Raw genomic sequence first — 24,290 nt, 5'->3', positions numbered from 1 at the left:
CAAGGCTCCTAGAAAGGACAGGGAGAAATATGTGCTCTGCTGGCCCATGGACTGAAGAAGCACACAGGCTTTTTTCTACTTTTTCTCTAGACACTAGCCACCCCTGTCTCTGCTCCTCTGATGGAAATGACCCTTCTTTCTTTCATAATGAAATCAACTACTTATGGTGAAGAAGGACGAGGGTGATGAAGGCAAGGACCAGACAGTGTCAAACTTCCCTCCTTGGTAGCTTCACACAGAGGAGCTGTGACTCAAAATATCTTTTCTATGAATCCTCCTTCCTTTCCTGAGAATGGTAGAGCAAATGCTAACGTGGAGTAGTGGATACTTCAGAGTGAGAAGGCTCTGGGTTTAAATTCCATCTAATTCAAGCACACTGAGCCTCCGTGTCCTCCTCCATAATAGTGAGACTAAGAAGTGTGTACGCTGAATCATTGGGATGTTTAACTGCAGCCTCACAATAGGCAGGGAAGAGGGCACAGCTTAACGTAAAAAAAAAGGAGGATCCTAAAGGCTTTAGTCACTCCACGCAAATATTTTCTGTTCTGCATACGTGTAAGGAAAGAGACCAGATTCTGCAAATCAGACCTTATCCCTATCTTTCCTATTGCCTTGCTCTGATTGCATTTTGTTAAGAATGGGAAGGGGAGGTCGACAGTATGGTTTATGCAACATGACCCCCCTTCTGACACCTGGCCTGTTGGGTTCACACTGCTTTGGATTCCAGAGTCATGGCCAGGCTGGTGGGAGCAAAGAGCAACCTGGTGTTTTGCAAAGAGCAGCTCAGGTGACACATTCCCAGCCCCTGAATTTGCATAAAGAGCTCACACAACATGAGTCCCAGAGAGGAAGATTGGATTTCACAAGAGCTGACATCTAGAATTGTTTGCTTATGTGCAAGGTCCACATTTTGAGCCTCAGCTCAGCGATCTCTGGAGGAGACAGACCTAAACTCAGTCTGAGAGATCTTGCCAAACTGACACCATCAGAGGGAAATTTCATCGCCTGGAAGTCTGCTCTTCATTTGTTCCTGGGGACACCTGCAAAGATTGGTGTGGAGACAGCTTTCCAGGTGGGGGCTCATACCAAAAAAAAAAAAAAAAAAAAAAAAAAGATAGTCATTGCTTTGTGACATCATCTCCACTTACATGAGACAAATCAAAATGCCCATACTGTGTTACATCAGAATATGATGGCAAACATACTTAAGGGAAAGAAATAACTTTAACTTAAGAAACCTATATCTAGCACTTACTCTGTGAAGGCTAACTTGCTAGGTACTATGAAAAATTCTTACAGGTCTCTGATTTGAACTAATAAATGAATGAGGAGAGATTTGGATGCTTTCTGGAAGCGGTGGGGGTGGGGGTGAATGGAGTCTTTAATGTGTGGAGACACTGCACATATTACCATATTTAATCCTTCTGGTTGTATTACCAGGTAGGCAGTTTTGTTCCCTGCCTGTGATTCCTAAGAAGGTTGCCGTACTTAAAGTTAGAAAAGAAATAAGTAGATGAATACAAGCGAACCTTGTCTGATCAAGCTTCACCTTGTTGTGCTTTGCAGATAGTGTGGTTTTTCAAACTGGAGATTTGTGGTGACCCTGCATCAAGCAAGTCTATTGGCACCATTTTCCAATAGCATTTGCTTCTTTTGTGTCTCTGTCAGTTTGCTAATTCTCACCAATATTTCAAACTTTTCCATTATTATTATATTTGTTGCATTGCTCTGTGATCAGTGATCTTTGGTGTTACATTTCTAATTGTTTGGGAGGTGCCACCAACTGTGTGCCTATAAGATGACAAATTTCATCAACAAATGCTGTGTGTGTTCTGACGGCCCTTAAATTGTCTCTCTCCTCCTCCTTGGGACTCCCTATTTCCTGAGACAAACAATATTGAAATTAGGACAAGAAATCACCCAACAATGGCCTCTAAGGGTCAAAGATAAAGGAAGAGTCACATGTCTTTCACTGTGAATCAAAAGCTAGAAAAGATTAAGCTTAGTGAAGAAGGCTTACCGAAAGCCAAGACAGGCCAAAAGCGAAGCCTCTTCCACCAAAGAGTTAGCCAAGTCGTAAATGCAAAGGAAAAGTTCTTGAAGGAAATAAAAAATGCTACTCAGTGAACACATGAATAATAAGAAAGCAAAACACGCTTATTGCTGATATGAAGAAAGTTTTAGTTATCTGGGTAGACAATCAAATCAGCCAAAATATTTCCTTATGTCAAAGCCTAATGCAGAGCAAGGCCCTGGGTCTCTTCAATTCTATGAAGGCTGAGAGCGTTAAAGCTGCAGAAGAAAAGTCTGAAGCTAGCAGAGGTTGGTTCATGAGGTTTAAGGAAAGATGTCTTTACAACATCAAAGTGTAATGGGAAGCAGCAAGTGCTGATACAGAAGCTGCAGCAAGTTATCCACAAGATCTAGCCAAGATATTAATGAAGGCAGCTACCCTAAACATCAGATTTTCAATGTAGATGAAATAGCCTTCTGTTGGCATAAGATGCCCTCCTGGGACTTTCCTAGCTACAGAGAAGAAGTCAATGCCTGGCTTCAAAGTTTCAAAGGATGGGTCGTCTGTCTTGTTAGGGGCTAATACAACTGGTGACTTTAATTTTTTTTAACGTTTATTTTTGAGACAGAGAGAGACAGAGCATGAACGCGGGAGGGTCAGAGAGAGGGAGACACAGAATCTGAAACAGGCTCCAGGCTCTGAGCTCTCACCACAGAGCCCAATGCGGGGCTCAAACTCACAGACCACAAGATCATGACCTGAGCCAAAGTCGGATGCTTAACTGACTGAGCCACCCAGTTGCCCCACAACTTGTGACTTTAAATTAAAACCCATGCTCATTTACATTCTGAAAATCCTAGGGCCCTTAAGAATTATGGTAAACTTATTCTGCCTGTGCTCTAGAAATGGCACAAAACAGCCTGGATTACAGCACATCTGTGCACAGTTTGCTGAATATTTTAAGTCACTGTTCAGACCTACTGCTCAGAAAGGAAGATTCTTTTCAAAATATGACTTCTCACAGACAATGCACCCACTCCCCCAAGAGCTCTGATGGACATGTGCAATGAGATTAAAGTTATTTTCATGCCTGCTAACACAACATCCATTCTGAAGCCCATAAGTCAGGGACTAATTTTGACTTTCAAGTCTCATTCTTGTTATTTAAGATATAAATTTCATAAGGTTATAGCTTCCATATAAGGCTACAGCGATTCCTCTGATGGATCCTAGCAAAGTAAATTGAAAACCTTCTGGAAAAAAATCACCATTCTGGACGCCACTAAGAATATTCGTGATTCATGGGAAGCGGTCAAAATATCAATGTTAATAGGAATTCAGAAGAAGTTGCTTCCAATCCTCATGGATGACTTTGAGAGAGGTTCAAGACTTCAGTGGAGGAAGTAGCTGCAGATGTAGTGGAAAGAGCAAGAGAACTAGAATCAGAACTAGAGCCTGAAGATGGGACTGAACTGCTGCAGTCTCATAATAAAACTTCAATGGATAAAGAACTGCTTCTATGGGTGAACAAAGACAGTGGTTTCTTGAGCTGGAATCTACTATTGATGAAGATGTTGTGAAGATTGTTGAAATGACAACAAAGAGTCTACACTATTACATAAACTTAATTGCTGAAACAGAGGCAGGGTTTGAGGGATTGACTCCAATTTTGAAAGAAGTTCAGGGACATGTGAGTGGCTCAGTGGGTTAAGCATCTGATTCTTGATTTCAGCTCAGGTCATGATCTCATGGTTCAGGAGATTGAGCCCCACATCAAGCTCCTCGCTGACAGTGCAGAGCCTGCTCAGGATTCTCTTTCTCCCTCTCTCTCTCTGTCCCTCATCTGCTCACATGCATGCATGCACACTCTCTCAGTCTCTCTCTCTCAAAATAAATAAATAAACTTAAAAAAATAAAAAAATAAGCTCTACTGTGGGTAAATGCCATCAAACAGCATCACATGCTACAGAAATCATTCACAAAACAAGAGGTCAATCGATGTGGTAAAGTTCACGGTTGTCTTCTTTTAAGAAATTGCCACAGTCACTCAACCTTCAGCAACCGCCACTCTGATCAGTCAGCAGCCATCAATGTCAAGGCAAAAAAAAGATTATGACTCACTGAAAGCTGAGATAATGGTTAGCATTTTTAAATTAAGGTTATGTACATAGGTTTTTTTTTTTTTTTGCAGCATAATGCTATTTCACATTTATCACATAATGCCATTTCATCATTTTATTTTCTTCAAATGATTGACAGGGACTTGGAAGGAGACAGAGGACACACACATAGAAAAATCAGGAACATTTGACGATCTACACATTACCCAACATGTTAAAGCAACCAAAACATAGTGAAATCTTTGTAACCTAGATATGTTTTTCCATAGAAACAAACTAATATTGGTTCCACTTTTGCAAAACCAAATCTTTCATGACCACCCTGAAAAACTAGTAGTCCTGAGGAGCTAAGCTGAAAAGGAGAAGTCTCTGAGTCCTAAGAAGTCAAAGCGAACAGTGAACAATCCAGTAGGAACAAATGCCTCAGAGCTAAATATTTAAGTAAGTGTCAATAACTTTTTTTTTAATTTAAACTTTAGTTAACATACAGTGCAATATTGGTTTCAGGGGTAGAATTCAATGATTCATCACTTACATACAACACCCAGTGTTCATCATGACAAGTGCCCTCCTTAATACCCCTCACTCATCTAACCCATCCCACCAACCTCCCTCCATCAACCCTCAGTTTGTTCTCTATTGTTAAGAGTCTCTTGTGGTTTCTTTCCCTCTCTTCTTCCCCTCCCTTCCCATATGTTCATCTGTTTTGTTTCTTAAATTCTACATATGAGTGAAATCATATGGTATTGTGTTTCTCTGATTGACCTATTTTGCTTAGCATAATACACTGTAGTTCCATCTACATCATTACAAATAACAAGATTTCATTCTTCTTGATGGCTGTGTAATATTCCAGTGTGTGTGTTTCTGTGTATCTGTGTGTGTATGTGTGTGTGTGTGTGTGTGTGTGTGTACCACATCTTTATTCGTTCAGCAGTCAATACACATATGCGCCCTCTCCATAGTTTGGCTATTGTTGATAATGCTGCTATAAACATTATCAATAACTTCTAGTCAAAGGCCATGTAGAACACACCTGTAACCCAGCAAAGTTGGGATTTATTATCTGTTGCAACAAAAGGGAGAGCACACCATAAGGAAGGAAATGTGGCACACCTCAGTAACAGTGTCAGGAGGGACTTGACACACGACTTGGGGAAGGATTCAAGGAAGCATGGATTTGCTCTGCCTTGAATATTGTCAGAAAACACTGCAATTGTATGGAAGACTTTTGTCCATGAAGCAGGAAGAAAGATTAGGGGTAAAGAAGTGGCAGCCACTTGTTACCTGGAGAGAGTATTTGGCTGTTTTTGCAGATAAGACTGCCTTCTTGTTTTGTCCATGCTCAAACATGATTGTGGAATGATCTCGTTTTTGTCCCCTTCCATCAAGGCCATTGAATGACCTTGCCAGGTTCTGCTGTTCTGTGAAAATGTTATGTTTTGGGTGCTGCTTTTTTTCTTTCTCAAATTCATAAAACACCCTAAATGGAATGGGGATCTATTTTTAGATAAATGACCTGGGGAGCAGAAAGTAGCAGAGGGACAAGTAAGTATAGACAAGAGTGACTTTCTTCTAACATCTACATTTAGAAATTTACAACTACTGAGTCTATCAAGAAGTAATCTTGACTGTTTAAAAATAATCAGCACCATTTATTGAAAAGAATATCCTATCTCCCATTTGTCTGGATATTTTTGTAGCAAATCAATTGACCACAAATGTCTATCAATTTCTCTATTCTGTTTCATTGGTTTGTCTATCTTTATTCCAAGACCACTCCATGATGATTACCGTAGCTCTTTAGTAAGCCTTGATATCATGTAAATTTTAGAATCTGTGATTTCTACAAATAAAACTTGAAATGTTTTATGGCTAATTTGAAACTGTAGATCAATTTGGGGGATAAATGGTGACATACTAGCAATAATAAGTCTTCTGATCCTTCTTGTTTTTTGCTCCATGCATCATTGTTGATAGTTTCAATTGCTGCATCTTCAACCTCACTGATCTTTTCTTTTGGAATGTCTAATCTAGTGCTAATCACATCCACTATATTTTTTATTTTAAATGCTGTATATATTCATTTCTATAAGTTCAATATGCATCTTTTGTAGCTTCCATTTCTCTTATCATGATGTGTCCCTCTATCTTCTTAAACATGAAGAGCAGCATTATTATAGCTTTTTAATGTCTTTGCCTGCTAGTTGCAATATATCTGCATCTACTCATTTTTATTTATTCAGGTAAAGAGAAACCTTATTTGCAAATGTTGCAAGAAGGTGAGAGAAGGACTATTGCATCATGGAGAAGCACTGCTGCAACAGAAAAAAACATTTTGATTGTAGGTCTGACAGTGTCTCCTCTGGGCCTGTCTTTACTGATTTGTGTTTGTCTTCTGCTTCTGAATCATATTTTACTGCTTCTTTCCATCGTATCAGTTTTTATTGGAGGTGAGACAATGTGAATTATATACTGTTAGTTGATAGATTTTGTTGTACTTACATTTTTAAGTACGTTTTGTTCTCGTGCACAATTAAGTTATTGGAATCAGATGGATCATTTCAAGACTTTCTTTTAATCAGTGCAGGGTGAATTTAGAACAGACAAGTCTGAATTTAACCCCCTTGTTGAGCTTCTTACTCAATGCCCTTATGCTACAAGGTCTTTCCACTTCAGTGTGTCAGAACATAAACTATTCCCAGACTTGTGCCAGCTATAAGAATTTTTCCACCTGATCTTTTCCAGTGGTTCTCTCCCTAGGCCAAAGCCCAAGGTAGTTTCCCCTTATACAGTTCAGTGATGAGCCAAAGACTCTAGGAGATTGCTCTTTCCCAAAGATCTCCAGAACTCTCTCTCATTCTCCCTCTCTCTCCCTCATTTTCCCTCTCTCATGCATTCTCTCTCCTTCTCGTTCTCCCTCTCTCTCTTTCTCCCTCTCTGCTTTGTCTCTTTCTCAAGTTCCACACTGGCCTCTACTTCTATATGCTCAAGTCATTGAGACCCCAGTGATCTGGTCAGGCTCCATTTCCCTGAGCTGCAGTCTTCCAACAATAAGCTATGCAATCATTAAACTCATCTTTTCTTTTTTCGTTTACTTGGGGATAGTGGCTCTGCTCTGTGCAATGCTGTTTCATTTACTGTTTAGTTTTGTCCTTTTTTTTTCAGGTGAGGAGGTAAATCCAGATCCTGTTATGCTCTCTTGGCCAGAAGTAGAAGCCTCCTCCGTGCTGTTGTAAAATCAGCTACCCAGTTCCGACCTGGAGCATGGAATCTCACACACAGCCAGTTTTAATGCAACATCCTCTCTGAACACTTCTTTGGTTCCTTCACTTAGAAGTGATGTATTCCTCCAGGGATCCTGGTTCCAAAATAGAACGCTGTGACACAGCCCTTTCTGCTTTTTCATGTAGTTGGGGTTTTATAGAATGTTTTGGTAAATCCCAATTTCACGCAGTGAATCAAATATGTAAAAATGCTATTTTTATTCTACCTTGTAATCCGTACAATATGCAAGACAGATGCAAGAGTGAGATACAGTAAGGTTAAAAAAAAAATAGGGTGAAAATACCAGCTTGGAATATAGCTTGGAAATTTTTTAAAAGGTTAATTGTTTATATTTTAGACCATGTCCAAATGCCCACATTAAAAAGATTGCGGCAAAATGTACTGCAATAAACAGCACTTTAACTCAGGTGGCAAGGAGGAGGAGGAAGAAAAGGAGGGGATGAAAAAGGACAGGAAGGAAGAGGAGAGGGAGGAGGAGTAATAAAATAACATGTTCAGTGCTTTTATATAAGAGATACTCTTTTTCTTTTTAGTGGGCTCCATGCCCAACATGGAGCTTGAACTCATGATCCCAAGATCAAGAGTCACATGCTGTACTGACAGCCAGCCAGGAGCCCCTGACATATACTATTCCAAGCACTTATTGACTCCTTTAATGTAATAACTCAGTTAACCCTAAAAAAAAGTCTGTAAGTTAGATGGTGCTGTTATCCCATCCACCTTCGAAGTGTGAAAATCAATAAAAGGAATCCTCTGGAATGGAATCAGGAAGCCAGCAGCGGGGAGCTCTTGCCATACAACTCCTGCCTGCATTCACCGCAGACCCAACAGGAATAGAGCGCCTTCCAAATTCCATTTTATTTATAATTATTTTTTTAATATAATTTATTGTCAAGTTAGCTAACATACAGTGTACACAGTGTGCTCTTGGTTTGGGGGGGGTATATTCCTATGATTCATTGCTTCCAAATTCCATTTTACTCTAGCTACTACTTTCCTACTGAGCAGACAGGTTTCCTCCTCCCTTCAGCAACAGCCCAGCCAATGAGAGACAGTCACCACTCAGCCAAGAAAATGCCCGATACTGGGAACTCCACCTTTCTACCAATGGACTTTTTGTTTATAACAGTCCTCTTCCTCTCCTTTTTATAAAAGAATGTTCCTCTCTTTTGTTCTCCAGACTTGCTTATAATTTTCTATAGCTTCGTTATCTGGTATTGCAATTCCCTGCTATTTCCAAATAAGCCATTTTTGATGGTAAGATAGTTTTATTTTTGAGGTTAACAGAGGCAAGCAAGGCACAGAAAGAGTAAATAACTTCCACAATGTTATACGGCTTATTACTGGTGGTGTCACAAGAATCAATAATGGCAACTAAATTTCAAAAGATGTTATATGTACTTAAAAATGCGCTTGTTAACCTAAAATGAAACAGATGGCTGGAATGCACTGAAGTGTAAGAAAGTGAATTTAAAAATGTATAAATCCTCCCACCCCCCATGCGTTCTACCAGTCTTGTCCTTCCTTGGAGTTGGTGAGAGCTAGTGAAGACTTTACTGAAGGTGACACAGATGAAGAGACACTGAAGGGGGACCTCGCCATTAGAAGAGAACTTACTACTCATATTTCTGAATCTCTTCCAGCTTCTTCTCATTCCTAGCTGTTTCCTGTTTCTCTCTTTAGGCTAAGGTACCTTCCATGATGTTCCCACTGCAAGGTGCCCAAATGCTGCAGTCACTGGAGAGGTCCTTGAGGAAGAGCCTTCCTGAATCCTTAAAGGTGACAATGGAAAATTCTGGGTGGAGGGTAAGGAATAGAAACCCCATGAGTCAAGAAGAAAAGAGACTAACATTGAGCCTCTGTTCTGTGTCCAGCATTAGTCCATGTTTTCTCTAGCTTAGTTTGCATTACCTCTCTAGAAGATATTTGCTACTATGTATGTGTTACTGATGAGAAGATGGAGCTCAGTTAGGGTGATTTAGCCAATATCACACAAATAGTGAGTTGCAATGCCATGGCATGAACACAGGACTTTACCAGCTTTTGCTCTGTCATTCATAAAGTGTTCCCTTGCTCCTTTCCAAAAAACATTCCATAATAACATTGGTGTTTTGTCCAGGGTTTTCCTCAAAAGTTGGCTGAGACTACATATTAGTGTTAAAATTGTTCTTCTTAAAAGAACACTTGCTAGGTGAGAGGTTAACCATCAGGAGTCTTCTCTAAAATTAATAAGGAGTCAATTCCAATTTTGACTTAAATTTCCCAATTTCCCTGAGCTGACTGCATATCAGGCTATTTTATGGTGTCTCCTTTAACCTAGTGTCTCCTTCAACCTAGTACAACTAGGTGTCTCCTTTAACCTAGTACAACTGATTAGAAATATCAGAATTAACTAAGATGTACACATAAATACTTACATCCAGAACTGTGCAAGAGCAACTCTAGTGATAGGCTACAGTACTTGCTTGTGTTTTTTTTAGCAACCAAAGGCATAGGGTCCATGTGTGTGTGTGTGAGTGTGAGTGTGTGTGTGTGTTAGAGGACAGTTACTTTTCCCTAAAAAAAACTCTGTAGACATAGAAATTAGATTTTTACTGTTTTATAAGACATTCCTATAAGATGCATACAATTTAGATAAGATAAATGCATTTGCCTCCTTTACTCCCTTATAGCTCTGCTACTCCCTTCTTTCAGTATAAGGAGAAAAATATTAGCATTATTTTATTTGTAGATCACAAGGCTTAATTTTCTTTAATTTATTTTATTTATTTTTTAAGGCTTAATTTTCAATTATTAGAAACAGACTAATGAAATAACTGTTCTTTAGTTCCTACTAAAAAAAATGACTTCTACCACAGCTAACCCTTAAATATGCGAGTTCACTTATATTCACTTGGATTTTTTTCAACAAATATAGCACAGTACTGTAAATGGATTTTCTCTTCTTTGTAATCTGATTAATAACATCTTCTTATGTCTAGCTTACTTTATTGTAAGAATACAGTATATAACATACTGTACATCTTAATCAGCTGCTTAAATCATTGGTAAGGCTTCTGGTCAATTGTAGGTGATTTGTAGTTAAGTTTGGGGGTAATCAAAAATTCTAGACAGATTTTCCACTGCAAGTGGGGGATCAGTGCCCCCCAACCCCCATGTTGTTCAAGGGTCAACTGTGATCTAAAACTAAAGTCAACCACGTTAGTAGATTCCTACTACCATTAATCTCTACCACCCACTATTTAACTCCTTTCAGTTCATAATCCTTAAGACCCAGGCAACCTTACAGAGAGACAATCAATTCTGCGGGGTTGGGAGGGAGGTTACATCAGTTAGAAACTCTATAAACAGTTGCCTAAGATATTTTTATGGTGAATAGTTATTTTTAACAATTCTTCAGGCCAAAGTTTTTTTTTTCCCATGAATTTAGTGTAGAATTTTGTCACTTAAATTTCTCTTTACTGCTTATGTTAAGTTGAGCCCAAATATTTTGAGAAAATGGTGCATTCCAAGTGTCCTTTCTTGGAAGATCTCCGTTGTAAGATAAGGTGGCCCTAATAGCACCTTCAATTTTTGGTTGCATATTAAAGACATACATTGCCCCCTAATTAAAAGCCAGAATATGTGTAGTACTTGTAATGGATGTATAACCTAAAATTCAATACTTATTTGAGTCTCAGTTGAGAAAAAGCCCAGCCATTCCTCTTAGTGCTAGATATTAAATACATTTTAGTGCGTGTATCAACTCCAGTGGAGTCAACTTAGAGTAGCTGCCTGGTATGTTCTGAACTGAGCAGGAAAAAAGAAATTTTTTTTAATTAATTAGGCCATGGGAATAACAAAGAGTAACAGTTCTACATATTTTCAGATCCTATAATGGATAATAGTATAGTGTAAATCAGTTTTACAGGGCCCAAATGCAAATATGTAAAAATATGTCTGTATTTTCCCAAATTATGCTGAATTCTATATCAAGCCTCCACTCATGGCTGAAAACAAAATAAATTCAGATAAATTCAGTCAACTGAGCTTTTTTCCCCTTCTCTTTGTCTAACATCAATAGTTTATGTGGGGTGGAGAGCGGCAGGGGGAAAGATACAGGCATAGTTCTTAGTCATCATGTATCCAAGGTGGAAATATTAAAGCATATACCATCTTTTTTACCTCAGGTCATTGGCATGCTTCCACGCTGGTATCTGCAGAGGCTTCATGTTCACAGTTGCCCATGCTAGTATCTGCTGCTGCATTCCAATCCCCCAAACCACAAAAACACAATGTCCACAAGACTTGTTCTCATTCATTCTCTCCCCACCTTCCTGTCTCTCAACAGCCTGCACAACACAAATGGGGGTAGGGGGATCCAAGACTGGACTTGGACCCCAGGCCATGGGACCACACAGCACATTCTGTTGAGCACTATGCTGTAGCCTGTTTGTTGGTGGAAGTTCATTTAATCCTTCCAGAGAATAATGTGGTCATTTATGTTAAGAAGTTTTAAACATGTGCATAACATTTGAGCCAGCAACTACTCTTCTGAATATTCTAAGAAAATATCAGGAGCCCATGCAAATTTTCTGTCAAGCATGCTCTATGAAGAATTATTTGTCAAAGTGAAAAGCTGGAAACAGCTGAAATGACCATCAATAAGCAAATAAATGAACTGTGATACATCCATACGATGGAATCCTATGCAGCCATCATAAAACAATTGAAAATGTGTTTATGAACATAAAAATATGCTCACAATGCATTCGGGGGGAGGGAACATGTATCAGATCATTTAATTTTTGTAAAATTGTGTCTATGTATATGAGTAGAAGAAAATCTTGAAGGAGAGAATTTTAAATCCTAAAATGAAGAATGGTATTCTTAAAATCAAATTTTATCTGGCCAAACATTTTACTATATGCATGTATGATTCATATTGGGTGGGGAGAAAAAGCTCTCTCGTTTAAGGTTAAAAAAAAAATGTAGTACATGGAGACTGTTTGACCTAGATGCCCTACTTGGCCCTTTTCCAACATAAAATTTCATGATAGGAATGATCCTTGTCCTGACCAAACAAGGCACTTTACCAGTCCTTCCTAACAAGCTGACCCTCTCCCTTTCTTGGGTTGCTGCAGGTTTATGGGACTGTCTTCCACATGAACCAGGGAAACCCATTCAAGCTGAAGGCTCTAGTGGACAAGTGGCCTGATTTTAACACAGTGGTTATCCGCCCTCAGGAGCAGGTAAAGTGCCAGACGTGGAATGAATATGCCTCTGTGTTCATTTTTGCTGTGTACCTGCCATGTGCCTGACAATATGGCAGCCCAGGGATACAGAAATGAATTGTGTGATGGAAAGTAAGTGCCTCTCTTCAAGGAGCTCAGAGCCTTGGAAGAAAAGATCAATAAGCAAATAAATTCCAATATAGAGTGAAGTGTGTGGGAAGAGAAGATGTACAACACAGAAATAGCGAAAGCTGATTCAACAACGGAGGCTGGAGATGAAGGTTAAGGTCTGAGACACTTCCCGATGGGAGGTTTTATCTACACTGGATCTTGTACATATTTTGTAGATACTGTTAGGCTGACAAAAAAAAAAGAGGACATTCCAACAGAGAAAACACAAGGGGCAAAGATAGGAAGGTGTGAGACAGTACAGTGAGTTAGGACAATTATAAAAAGCAAACTTATAATACTATAATCGCCATATGCATTTGAGGAAACATTTAAAAACTAGCAAAACTAAATAGTAAACACATTTCAAAGACAAAAATTCACAAGCTTATTTTTAAACATTCAGTAAAATTATAAATTTATAAAAATACAAATATTATACCTTTCATAGAAATAAAAAGTGATTTGAAAATCACTAAGTTAAACAATATATAAAGAAATCTGTATTAGTAGTAACAACTGAACTGAAATAAGATTATTTGATCTTTTATCTTAAATGTGATCTTAAGTAATAAAATGTATTAGTGGATATCCTTGCTGACTTGTCAGTGTATTTTTGGGCAACATTTTCCAACCATTTTTTAAAAAGCTTTTGAATTCTGCACTGAGTTGTGGTAATATTTTCTTGTGCCTCCTACTTCCCAATAATCTCATCTGTTTAGTAAGTTGAGAGGGTCTTCTTAAATAAGTACTCTCTTTATTTTTCTGGAACTACCGTTTGTTTAACTATAGCATTGTTTTAAGGAAGCATTTCTAATTGGTTTTCATCTTCTTTGGCTTCATTGAGTATAGATGGAGATTTTAATCCAGAAATATCTATAACTAAATTTAATACTGTGATGTTCATGGTTGGCATATTCTGCAACTATTTGAACTGTTTATTACATGCATTCTTGCAACAGAAGTTTTGCTTTTCCTTGTCAATTGTTTTTCTCTTCTTCCCACTGAGAATAATAGAAGTATAGAAGAATGCTTCCTAATAATTGTGTCTTTGTTTGATTTGAAATTTTAATGTAATATGTGGGTAGAGAGCAGTATTGCTATGCAATTTTCCATCATAAATTGAATACTTGAATCTCTCCTCCTGACCTCATGATTTAAATGATTCAGGAATAATTGTAATGCACCAATGAAAATACCAACATTTTAGCACTTAAAAAATATCACAGTAGGGGCGCCTGGGTGGCGCAGTCGGTTAAGCGTCCGACTTCAGCCAGGTCACGATCTCGCGGTCCGTGAGTTCGAGCCCCGCGTCAGGCTCTGGGCTGATGGCTCAGAGCCTGGAGCCTGTTTCCGATTCTGTGTCTCCCTCTCTCTCTGCCCCTCCCCCGTTCATGCTCTGTCTCTCTGTCCCAAAAATAAATAAACGTTGAAAAAAAATTTAAAAAAAAATGTCACAGTATATCTCATATTTTGGTCCTAAATACATTTTGAATGGATTTTTGTGTATGGTATAAGAAAGTGGTCCAGTTTCATTCTTTTCCATGTAGCTGTCCAGTTTTCCCAACACCACTTATTAAAGAGACCATCCTTTTCCCATTGGATACACTTTCCTGCTTTGTCATAGAACAATGGACTGCATAAGCATAAGTTTACTTCTTTTCTTTCTCAAGACTGCTTTTGCTTTTCAGGGTCTTTGTGGTTCTATACAAATTTTAGTGTTATTTGTTCCAGTTCTGTGAAAAATGTTATTGGTATTTTGATTTGGATTGCACTGAGACTATACGCTGCTTTGGGTAGTATGGACATTCTGACAATATTAATTCCTCCGCCCCATGAACGTGGAATATCTTTTCCTTTGTGTCATCTTCAATTTCTTTCATCAATATTTCATAATTTTCACAGTACAGGTCTTTCACTTCCTAAGTTTATTCCTAGGTATTTTTATTCTTTCTGATGCAATTGTAAATGGAATTGTTTTCTTAATTTCTCTATTACCTAATTGTTAGTGTATAGAAACACAACCAATTTCTGTGAATTCTGTATCCTGGAACTTTAATGAATTCATTTATTACTTTTAATAGTTTGTGGGTGAAGTCTTAGGGTTTTCCTTGTATAGGATTATATCACCTGTAAATAGTGACAGTTTAACTTCTTCTTTACCAATTTGGATGCCTTTTCTTTTTTTTCTTGCTGGATTGCTGTGGTTAAAACTTCCAGTATTTTGTTGAATAAAAGTGGCAAGAGTGTAAATCCTTGTCTTCTTCCTGACCTTACAGGAAAAGTTCTCAGTTTTTTACCATAAGGAGTTAATATCCAATATACATAAAGAACTTATATAACTAAACACCAAAACCCAAAGAATCCAATTTAAAAATAGGCATAAATACATGAAAGACCCAATGCTAATACCATCCTCAATGGGGAAAAACTGAAAGCCTTCCCCCTAAGGTCAGGAATAAGACAGGGATGTCCACTCTTGCCACTGTTATTCAACATAGTATTGGAAGTCTTAGCCTCAGCAATCAGACAACACAAAGAAATAAATGGCATCCAAATCGGCCAGGAGGAGGTCAAACTTTCACTCTTCGCAAATAACATAATATTCTATATGGAAAACCCAAAAGATTCTACCAATAAACCGCTATAACTGACCCATGAATTCATCAGCAAAGTGGCAGGATATAAAATCAATGCACAGAAACCAGTTGCATTCCTATACACCAACAATGAAGCAACAGAAAGAGAAATCAAGGAATCAATCCCATTTACAATTGCACCAAAAACCATAAAATACCTAGGAATAACTCTAATTAAAGAGGTGAAAAATCTATACACCAAAAACTATAGAAAGTTTATGAAAGAAATTGAAGACGACACACAAAAAATGGAAAAACATTCCATGCTCCTGGATAGGAAGAACAAATATTGTTAAAATGTTGATACTACCCAAAGCAATCTACATATTCAATTCTATACCTATCAAATAACACCAGCATTCTTCACAGAGCTAGAACAAACAATCCTAAAATTTGTATGGAACCACAAAAGCAATCTTGAAAAAGAAAACCAGAGCAGGAGGCATCACAATCCGGATTTCAAGCTGTAATACCAAGCTGTAATTTTCAAGACAGTATGGCAATGGCACAAAAACAGACACTCAGATCAATGGAAAAGAATAAAGAACCCAGAAATGGACCCACAAATGTATGGCCAACTAATCTTTGACAAAGCAGGAAAGAATATCCAATGGAATAAGGACAGTCTCTTCAGCAAGTGGTGCTGGGAAAACTGGACAGTGACATGCAGAAAAATGAACCTGTACCACTTTCTTACACCATACACAAAAATAAACTCAAAATGGATGAAAGACCAAAATGTACGACAGGAAGCCATCAAAATCCTAGAGGAGAAAGCAGGCAAAAACCTCTTGGACCTTGGCCACAGCAACTTCTTACTCAACACATCTCCAGAGGCAAGGGAAACAAAAGCAAAAATGAACTATTGAGACCACATAAAAATAAAAAGTCTGCACAGCGAAGGGAACTTCAGCAAAACTAAAAGGCAACCAATGGAATGGGAGGAGATATTTGCAAACAACATATCAGATAAATGGTTAGTATCCAAAATCTATAAAGAACTTAATCAAACTCAACTCCCAAAAAACAAATAATCCAGTGAAGAAATGGGCAAAAGACATGAATAGACACTTCTCCAAAGAAGACATCCAGATGGCCAACTGACACATAAAAAATGTTCCACATCACTTATCATCAGGGAAATACAAATCAAAACCACAATGAGATACCACCTCACACCTGTCAGAATGGCTAACATTAACAACTCAGGCAACAACAGATGTTGGTGAGGATACAGAGAAAGAGGATCTCTTTTGCATTATTGGTGGTAATGCAAGCTGATGCAGCCACTCTGGAAAACAGTATGGAGGTGTTTCAAAAAATTAAAATTCTAACTACCCTATGACCCAGCAATTGCACTACTAGATATTTACCCAAAGGATACAGGTGTGCTATATCAAAGGGGCACATGCACCCCAATGTTTATAGCAGCACCATCAACAATAGCCAAAGTATGGAAAGAGCCCAAATGTCCATCGATGGATGAATGGATTAAGAAGATGTGGGGTATATATATATTCGTATATATATATACACACACACATATATATGATGTGTATATATATTTATATTTATTTATGTTTATACACACACAAACACACACACACACACACACTCTGGAGTATTACTCAGCAATCAAAAAGAATGAAATCTTGCCATTTGCAACTACATGGATGGAACTAGAGGGTATTATACTATGCGAAATTAGTCAGAGAAAAACAAATATCATATGACTTCACTCATATGAGGACTTTAAGACACAGAACAGATGAACATAAGGGAAGGGAAACAAAAATAATATAAAAACAGCGAGGGAGACAAAAATATGAGACTCTTAAATATGGAGAACAAACAGAGGGTTACTGGAGGGGATGTGGGAGGGGTGATAGGCTAAATGGGTAAAGGGCATTAAGGAATCTACTCCTGAAATCATTGTTGCACTATAAACTAACTAACTTGGATGTAAATTTAAAAAATAAATTAAATACAATTTTAAAAAGAAAAGAAAAAAATAGGACAACATGAATTAGATATTTTCCCAAAAAAGACATACACATAGCCCAGAAACATGAAGGATCCTCAACATTACTAATCACCAGGGAAATACAAATCAAAACCATAATGAGGTATCACCTTACAGCTGTCAGAATGGCTATAGTCAAAAAGACAAGAAACAAGTGTCGGCGAGGATGTGGAGAAAAAGGAACCCTCATGCACTGTTGGTGGAAATGCAAATTGGTATAGTCACTGTGGAAAACAGTAAGGATGTTCTTCAAAAAAATTAAAAATAGAGGGGCATGTGGGTGCTTCAGTCAGATGAGGGTTTGACTCTTGATTTCAGTTGAGGTCAAGATCCCAGGGTCGTGGGATCGAGTCCCACATGGGGCTCCATGCTCAGCATGGAGCCTGCTCAGGATTCTCTCTCTCCTTCTGCCCCTTTCCCCTACTTGTGCTCTCTCTCTAAAATAAAAAAAATAGAAAAAAAATTAAAACTAGAAATACCATACGACCCAATAGTTCTACTGCCGGGTATTTACCCAAAGAAAACAAAAACATAAATTTGAAAAAATATACACACCCCTATGTTTATAGCATTATTTACAATAGCCAAGATGTGGAAGCAACCCAAATGTCCACCGATAGAAAAATGGATAAAGAAGATGTAGTGTGTACACACACACACACACACACACACACACAATGGAGTATTACTCAGCCATAAAAAGAATGAGATCTTGCCATCTATGACAACATGGATGGACCTAGAGGGTGTTATGCAAAGTAAAATAAGTCAGACAGAGAAAGACAAATACTGTATGATTTCCCTCATATGTGGAATCTAAGAAACAAATGAACAAACAAAAATCAGAAACAGACCCATAAATACACAGAACAAACTGGTGGTTGCCAGAAGGAAGAGGGCAGAGGGATGGGCAAAATGGGTGAAGGGTAGTGGGAGATACAGGCTTCCTGTTATAGCATGAATAACTCATGCTATAAAAGGTAGAGCATAGGGAATATAGTCAGTGGTGGTGTAATAGTGTTATATGGTGACAGATGGTAGCTATAATTGTGAGCACACCATAAAGTATAGACTTGTTGAATCCCTATATTGTACACCTGAAACTATTGTAACATTGTGTGTCAACAATATTTCAATGTTAAAAACTCACAGTATAGTGGAATTTAGAAAAAAGTATTGCAATAGTGAAATATAAGTAATTTGTTTTATTTCCCTTTTCCCAATGATCATAGGAGATGACAGATGATCTTGATCACTACACCAATACTTACCAAATCTACTCCAAGGACTTCAAGAACTGTCAGAAATGTCTCGTCTCACCAGAAGTCATCAACTGGAAACAGCATTTGCAGATCCAAAGTAAGAGAAATGGGATGGGTGCGGACTCAATTCTCTGTCCTGAACAATTTTCCCTATGACTCATATCTCCTTCCCCCAAGCTCCAGACCCTCAGCCTGCTGCCAATTTTTTAACTCCCTCATAAAGGGAGAAAAAAACACCTTCAAAGCTTGCAAAAAATGGGCTTCATATAGGGGAACATAATATAATTCCTGGATAGCCAACGATTTATGGCATATTTTGTAGACATATGCAGGATCCCTTAGGGTAACTGGGTACCAAAGGAGGGCTTCACCCAAGGTCTTCCATTCCTGGAATGAGAATGATGACTTGTGCCATAAAGCACCTCCCAGATCATAAAGGACAACTGTCATGGTGTGGATATGCCCCCCGCCCCGAGTCAGACTCCCTAGGATGGCATCTGCCTGTTACTTGCTATGTGACCCTAGCCACATGACTTATCCTCTTGGAGACCATGACTTTCATATACATAAATGAGGATAATAATAGTTCCTAGAACACAGGGGCATTGAAAAGATTACATGAAATCTTGAATAGGGATTTCTTACTATAATACCTGGATGTGTAGTTGACTTTTGCTGCATAATTCTGTGAATCTACAGTTTGTATTAGGCTTTGCAAGGCAGTTCTGCTGGTGTCTCTTGGGCTTACTCATGCAATTGCCATCAGTTGATGGGTGGACTATGGCCTGATTGCTCTAACATGGCCTCAGTCACATGTCTGAATGATGGTTCTGGCTGTCAGCATTGGCTGCCATGGTGATGGAATGATAGGAGCACCTGACCTCAGCAGGCTAGCCTAGGCTATTTGTATGGTATTGGTTTCAAAGTAATTGAGATCACAAGGAGAGGGCAAACCCTGATGTGCAAGCACTTTTAAACTTCTCTCTGCATCAAGTTCATTCTTCCCCACTGCCAAAGCAAATCATATGGCCAAGGTCAGATGCAGTGCAGGCAAGGACTATGCCAAGGAATGGATACAAGGAGATGTGGGCGAATATAGGCCATTACTGCAACAATCTACTACACTGGGAACATAGTAAGTACACAATGGATATTGGCTACTACTTTTTAAAAAAAACTTCTCTCCTTTAATTATCAAAACTACATGATTATGTAGCCCAGAAAACCTGGTTCCAGTTGCTTTGCCACCAATGGCTTAATGAATTTCTGGGCATGTTTTCCCTTACATAAAACAGGGAAAATTGCACAAATCCTGACTACTTGACTCTGGTTACACAGCAGCAGCACTGAGCCCAGAACCTAGGTTCTCTGACTGTAAATCCCAGACACTTCCTACTCCAATGGGGAGCTTCTCCACAGCATGTACTTATTAAATCATTGTCTCTCCTCATAATCCCATCTAGGTTCACAGCTCAGCCTGAATGAGGTGATACAAAATCTTGCAGCTACTAAATCCTTCCAAGTCAAGCAAACACATTGCATTCTCTATATGATGGCTGAGACAATGAAGAAACTAATTCCTTCCCTGCTGGAGGGAAAGAACGTATCACCCAACAGTGGCAAACCCAAGGCCATGTGAGTTTGATACAAATCACTCTGCATCACTTACTGCTCTCAGTACTGAGACAGCCTCCCATTTTCCCACCCTGCTTCCACTCTGGCCCATCTGCAGTCAATATTCTTCAAAACAGTCAGAGTAATCTTTTCTTAAGATGTAATTCATACCATATTCCTCCTTTGCTTAAAATACTCCACCATTTCTTTTCTCATCTGGACTATATCTGATTTCTGCCAGCTTCTTCGACCTATCCTGTTCTTCCTGCTCACTCATTCCAACAACAGTGGACTTTTCCATCCCTTTGTCATCACAAACTCACCTACACTCCAGGCTTTGTGTTTCTTATTTCCTCTACCTACTCTGCCTCTCAAAACAGTAGAGGGAAGAACAAATAAAAACCTCCATACTCACAGACTTTGCTTTCCCTCCATAGCTGCCAAGAGATGTTTAAACCCTCCTCCCTGGATGTTACCCACGCTGCCTTGGTGAATAAATTCTGGCATTTTGGCGGCAATGAGAGGAGCCAAAGATTCATCGAGCGCTGTATCCAGAACTTCCCCACCTTCTGCCTGCTGGGGCCTGAGGGGACGCCTGTATCCTGGAACCTGATGGACCAGACAGGAGAGTTACGGATGGCGGGTACCCTGCCTGAGTACCGGGCCCACGGCCTTATCACCCAAGTCATCTATTCCCATAGTCACTATCTAAACAAACTTGGCTTCCCCATATATTCTCACGTTGACAAGAGTAACAAAACTATGCAGAAAGTTTCTAAGAAACTTGATCATATCACCATACCCTGTGGCTGGAACCAGTGGCACTGTGTGCCCCTGTGAAGCAGCCCTGCACAGAAGACCATGTCAGATAGACCTGGGAAGACAGAAAGAATAAGTTATAATTGTAATCATCAGTAAAGGAATGGCACTGTTTGGGCTCCAGGGAAGCAGTGTGATTGGTCAGCAAGACCACCCCAGTCCCTGCACTCGAACTGCAGATGGGATTCCTTTAGATTTATCACTATGAAGCAGCCCAGGTACTCCCTCAGTGGGCCCCACATAATTTAGCCTCCCACACTTCTGGGATCTCTGTGATGCTCCTTCATCAGCTACCTGGTGCCCCAAATAGCTTCTCCTAGAACTCCTAGTACACGGATTGGTAGAGCCCTGCCAAATCTTCCAGGAAAGGGTAATATTTTCTGGGCATTATAACTTATTCCTCTTTCTTTCTATGGCCTTTTCCTTAGTACTCAGCAAGCATATTCTGCTCATTAGGTCTGTAGAGATTCTTTTCCTCTGATTACTGCTTTAGAGGTACACTAAATATATACAAGTACATAGGAGAAATTAGGTTAAATGTGATACACATGATATAGCAGAGAGGGTTAATAAGACAAAGACTTAATGTTAGCCTGTCTGTCCCCTCCTCACACTCACACCAGGAGAGCGCATGGGTGAGTTTATGGAGAGAGAGAAGTAGGAGTGCCAAGACCTAGGGAGTGGATATTAACTGAGAGAGACAGAAGGTGATGGGGAGGGCATGGTTACCCATTGCCCCCACTTGCCCTCGGCACATTATTTCAGGATGCCTGGATTCTGTGAAGTTCTGATAATTGTCTCATGGGAGAGTCTAGTTGGGAGTGTGGAGGGATATTCTTCCTGGTGGTGACAGGTGAGCTGGGAGGGGTCCTTGCCCCAACAGTTCAAAAGAAATAGCAAAGAGAACACTGGAATGAAGGTAATCACCTGGATTAAGAACCTGTTTCCTTCTGGTCCACCTAAGCCTGGCATTAGGCTACAGATTGAGAATGAAGTCCCTCCAACCCTCAGAAACTGACTGAGGTTTAAATTCTTGGCGAGTTAGGGTTTCTCAACCTTGGCACAATGGACATTTTAGGCTGGACAATTCTTTGTTGTGGGGTGAGGGCTGTCTTGTGCATTTTTAGAATACTTAGTAGCACCCCTGGCCTCCATCCACTAGATGCCAGTAGCACCTTCTGTCCCAGTTATGACAACTAAAAATGTCTGCAGATATTGATAAATGTGCCTTGAAGGCAAAGTCACCTGTGACTGAGAGCCAGTGGTCTAGAGGAAGGATTCTCAAATTTGAGCCTGCATCAGAATCACAGACTGTGATTTAACTGTCGGACCTGTTAAAACACAGACTGTGAGGCCTATCTCCTAAGTTTCTGATTCAGTAGATTTTGGGTAGAGCCCCAGAATTTAAATTTCTAACACCTTCCCAAGTGATCCTGATACTGGCATTGGTCCATGAATTGGGCTTTGAAAACCATTGGTTTAGAGAAATAATTGAACATATTTTATGTCCTAGAACAATAGATGAAAATTCATATTGCACACTACTTAGGTATATCATTTTACTTTTGTAATTATAATTTACATTGTGCTTTAATTGATTGATAATATTACTTCATTACAAATTCTTAAAGCTTCTATAAACATTGTCATTAAAGAGTGCATTAGGCAGACATCAAACTACACTTTCACTACTTCTTCATAAAACGTGGTCACTAGAAAATAGCATAGATTAATTTTTAATAAAGTGAAATCGTATCTTCAGCTGTTGAGCATTGTGCCATGGAAAAACAAGATCTTTCAGTGCTATGAATTGGAAATGTGACCTGAAGGATCTTTTGTATTCAGAGTAACATCTTTACTGTCCTCCATGGCCTCAATTCAAGGCCATATTCTCCATATACACTGCTCAGCACCAGCTCAGCTTCCTAGTCCCTTGTCTTGAAGGTCCTTCACACCACTCCATGATCAGTTACATCTACAATCTGGCATTCCTCAAAGCTCCTTGAGAACTAATTGGGTTTAGTATTTTCAGATGCAAAACTATAAACTTGGAGAACTTTTTGGATCTGAAGAGAACCACTGAGGGACGCTTGTATTCTTTTGTACTTAGGACATCACAACTCCTAAGGATATCTTTTAAAAAATCTCTAAAATTTGGATATTTCATATGGCTTTGGAGATTTCAAATACAACATATGAGTTTTTTAAAGTGCCTCCTTAACCAGGTGAACAAAAATTAATATCATCAACAGTGGGACCTATCATGGGTCTCTGGATGTGATTCACCAATAGAGAAATAATAATGTTAATATATTACCATCTAAAATGCATAACCTGAAAAAAATCAAAATTTATAACCTGAATATGGTCAATAGGAAAAAATTAAATACCTCAGAAAAGAATACAAGAGCCAAAATTAAAGGACATTCTATAATACAACTGACATGTACATGTAAAAATGCTAAATATCATGAAAGAAGAAGGAAGGTGAAAGAAGTGTTCCAGAGAAAATGAATCTAAAAAATACAACATCTAAAAGCAATCTGAGGTTCAGGATTGGATACTAGATCAGAAAAAAAAAATTCCATAAAGGATACTATTGCCATAATTGGCAAAATTTGTACATGGTCAGTGTATTAGTTACTAGTAGTAGAGCAATATTAAATTTTCTGAATTTGATCATTATACTATGGTTATATAAGAGAATATACCTATACTTCCATGATACATGCTAAAATATTTGGAATAAATTGTCATAATATTTGTAGCCTACAGAAGAATTTAAAAGACTATATACAGAAAATATGGCAAACTCTAATTGGTGAATAGAGGTGAAGAGTATGTGTGTGTTTAATGTAATGCTCTTGCAATTTTTCTGAGTTTTTTTTTTAACAAAATAAAAGTTCAAATAGAAAAGAAAATGCTGGGACATACAGAAAAGGAGTTAAGATGGTGGAGCAGTAGGGGGTCCTATGCTTGCCTTGTCCCTCAAACACAGCTATATAAATGCCAAATCACTCCAAACACCCAAGAAATTTATCTGAATGCTGAGAGAACAAACTGCAGAACCAGAGGGAGAAAAGAAGCCACACTGTGGAAGATAAAAGTTGTGGAGATATGACTGGGGAGA

The 24,290-nt window shown here is 38.8% G+C and overlaps 1 protein-coding gene across 2 annotated transcripts; it reads left to right on the top strand.

Moving 5' to 3' along the window:
• The first annotated feature begins 858 nt into the window (after nucleotides 1–858).
• On the top strand, nucleotides 859–22,921 carry LOC115525703 (glycine N-acyltransferase-like). 2 transcript variants are annotated; one of them, XM_030333003.1, is made up of 7 exons: nucleotides 1,035–1,072; nucleotides 7,303–7,310; nucleotides 9,106–9,201; nucleotides 12,546–12,653; nucleotides 18,698–18,824; nucleotides 20,191–20,362; nucleotides 20,779–22,921. In XM_030333003.1, the coding sequence occupies exons 3-7, from the start codon at nucleotides 9,121–9,123 to the stop codon at nucleotides 21,179–21,181; spliced, it is 891 nt and encodes a 296-aa protein (XP_030188863.1). In that variant the 5' UTR covers nucleotides 1,035–1,072; nucleotides 7,303–7,310; nucleotides 9,106–9,120; the 3' UTR covers nucleotides 21,182–22,921. The 2 variants fall into 2 exon arrangements, with proteins under 2 accessions (XP_030188862.1, XP_030188863.1); XM_030333002.1 differs by lacking the exon at nucleotides 7,303–7,310 and having other exon boundaries at nucleotides 859–1,072.
• Nucleotides 22,922–24,290: the final 1,369 nt, after the last annotated feature.

This window comes from Lynx canadensis, chromosome D1, assembly GCF_007474595.2.
Source record: "Lynx canadensis isolate LIC74 chromosome D1, mLynCan4.pri.v2, whole genome shotgun sequence".
Classification (NCBI taxonomy): Eukaryota; Metazoa; Chordata; class Mammalia; order Carnivora; family Felidae; genus Lynx; species Lynx canadensis.
Note: the sequence above shows the minus strand (reverse complement) of the source record. Positions and strands in the feature narration are given on the sequence as shown.

Coding starts and splice junctions, on each gene's coding strand:
- LOC115525703 (XM_030333002.1), top strand. CDS start 893: ATGTGCAAGGTCCACATTTTGAGCCTCAGCTCAGCGATCTCTGGAGGA. Junction 1,073..9,105: donor GTGTGGAGACAGCTTTCCAG/GTGGGGGCTCAT, acceptor TTCTCTCTTTAG/GCTAAGGTACCTTCCATGAT. Junction 12,654..18,697: donor TTATCCGCCCTCAGGAGCAG/GTAAAGTGCCAG, acceptor CAATGATCATAG/GAGATGACAGATGATCTTGA.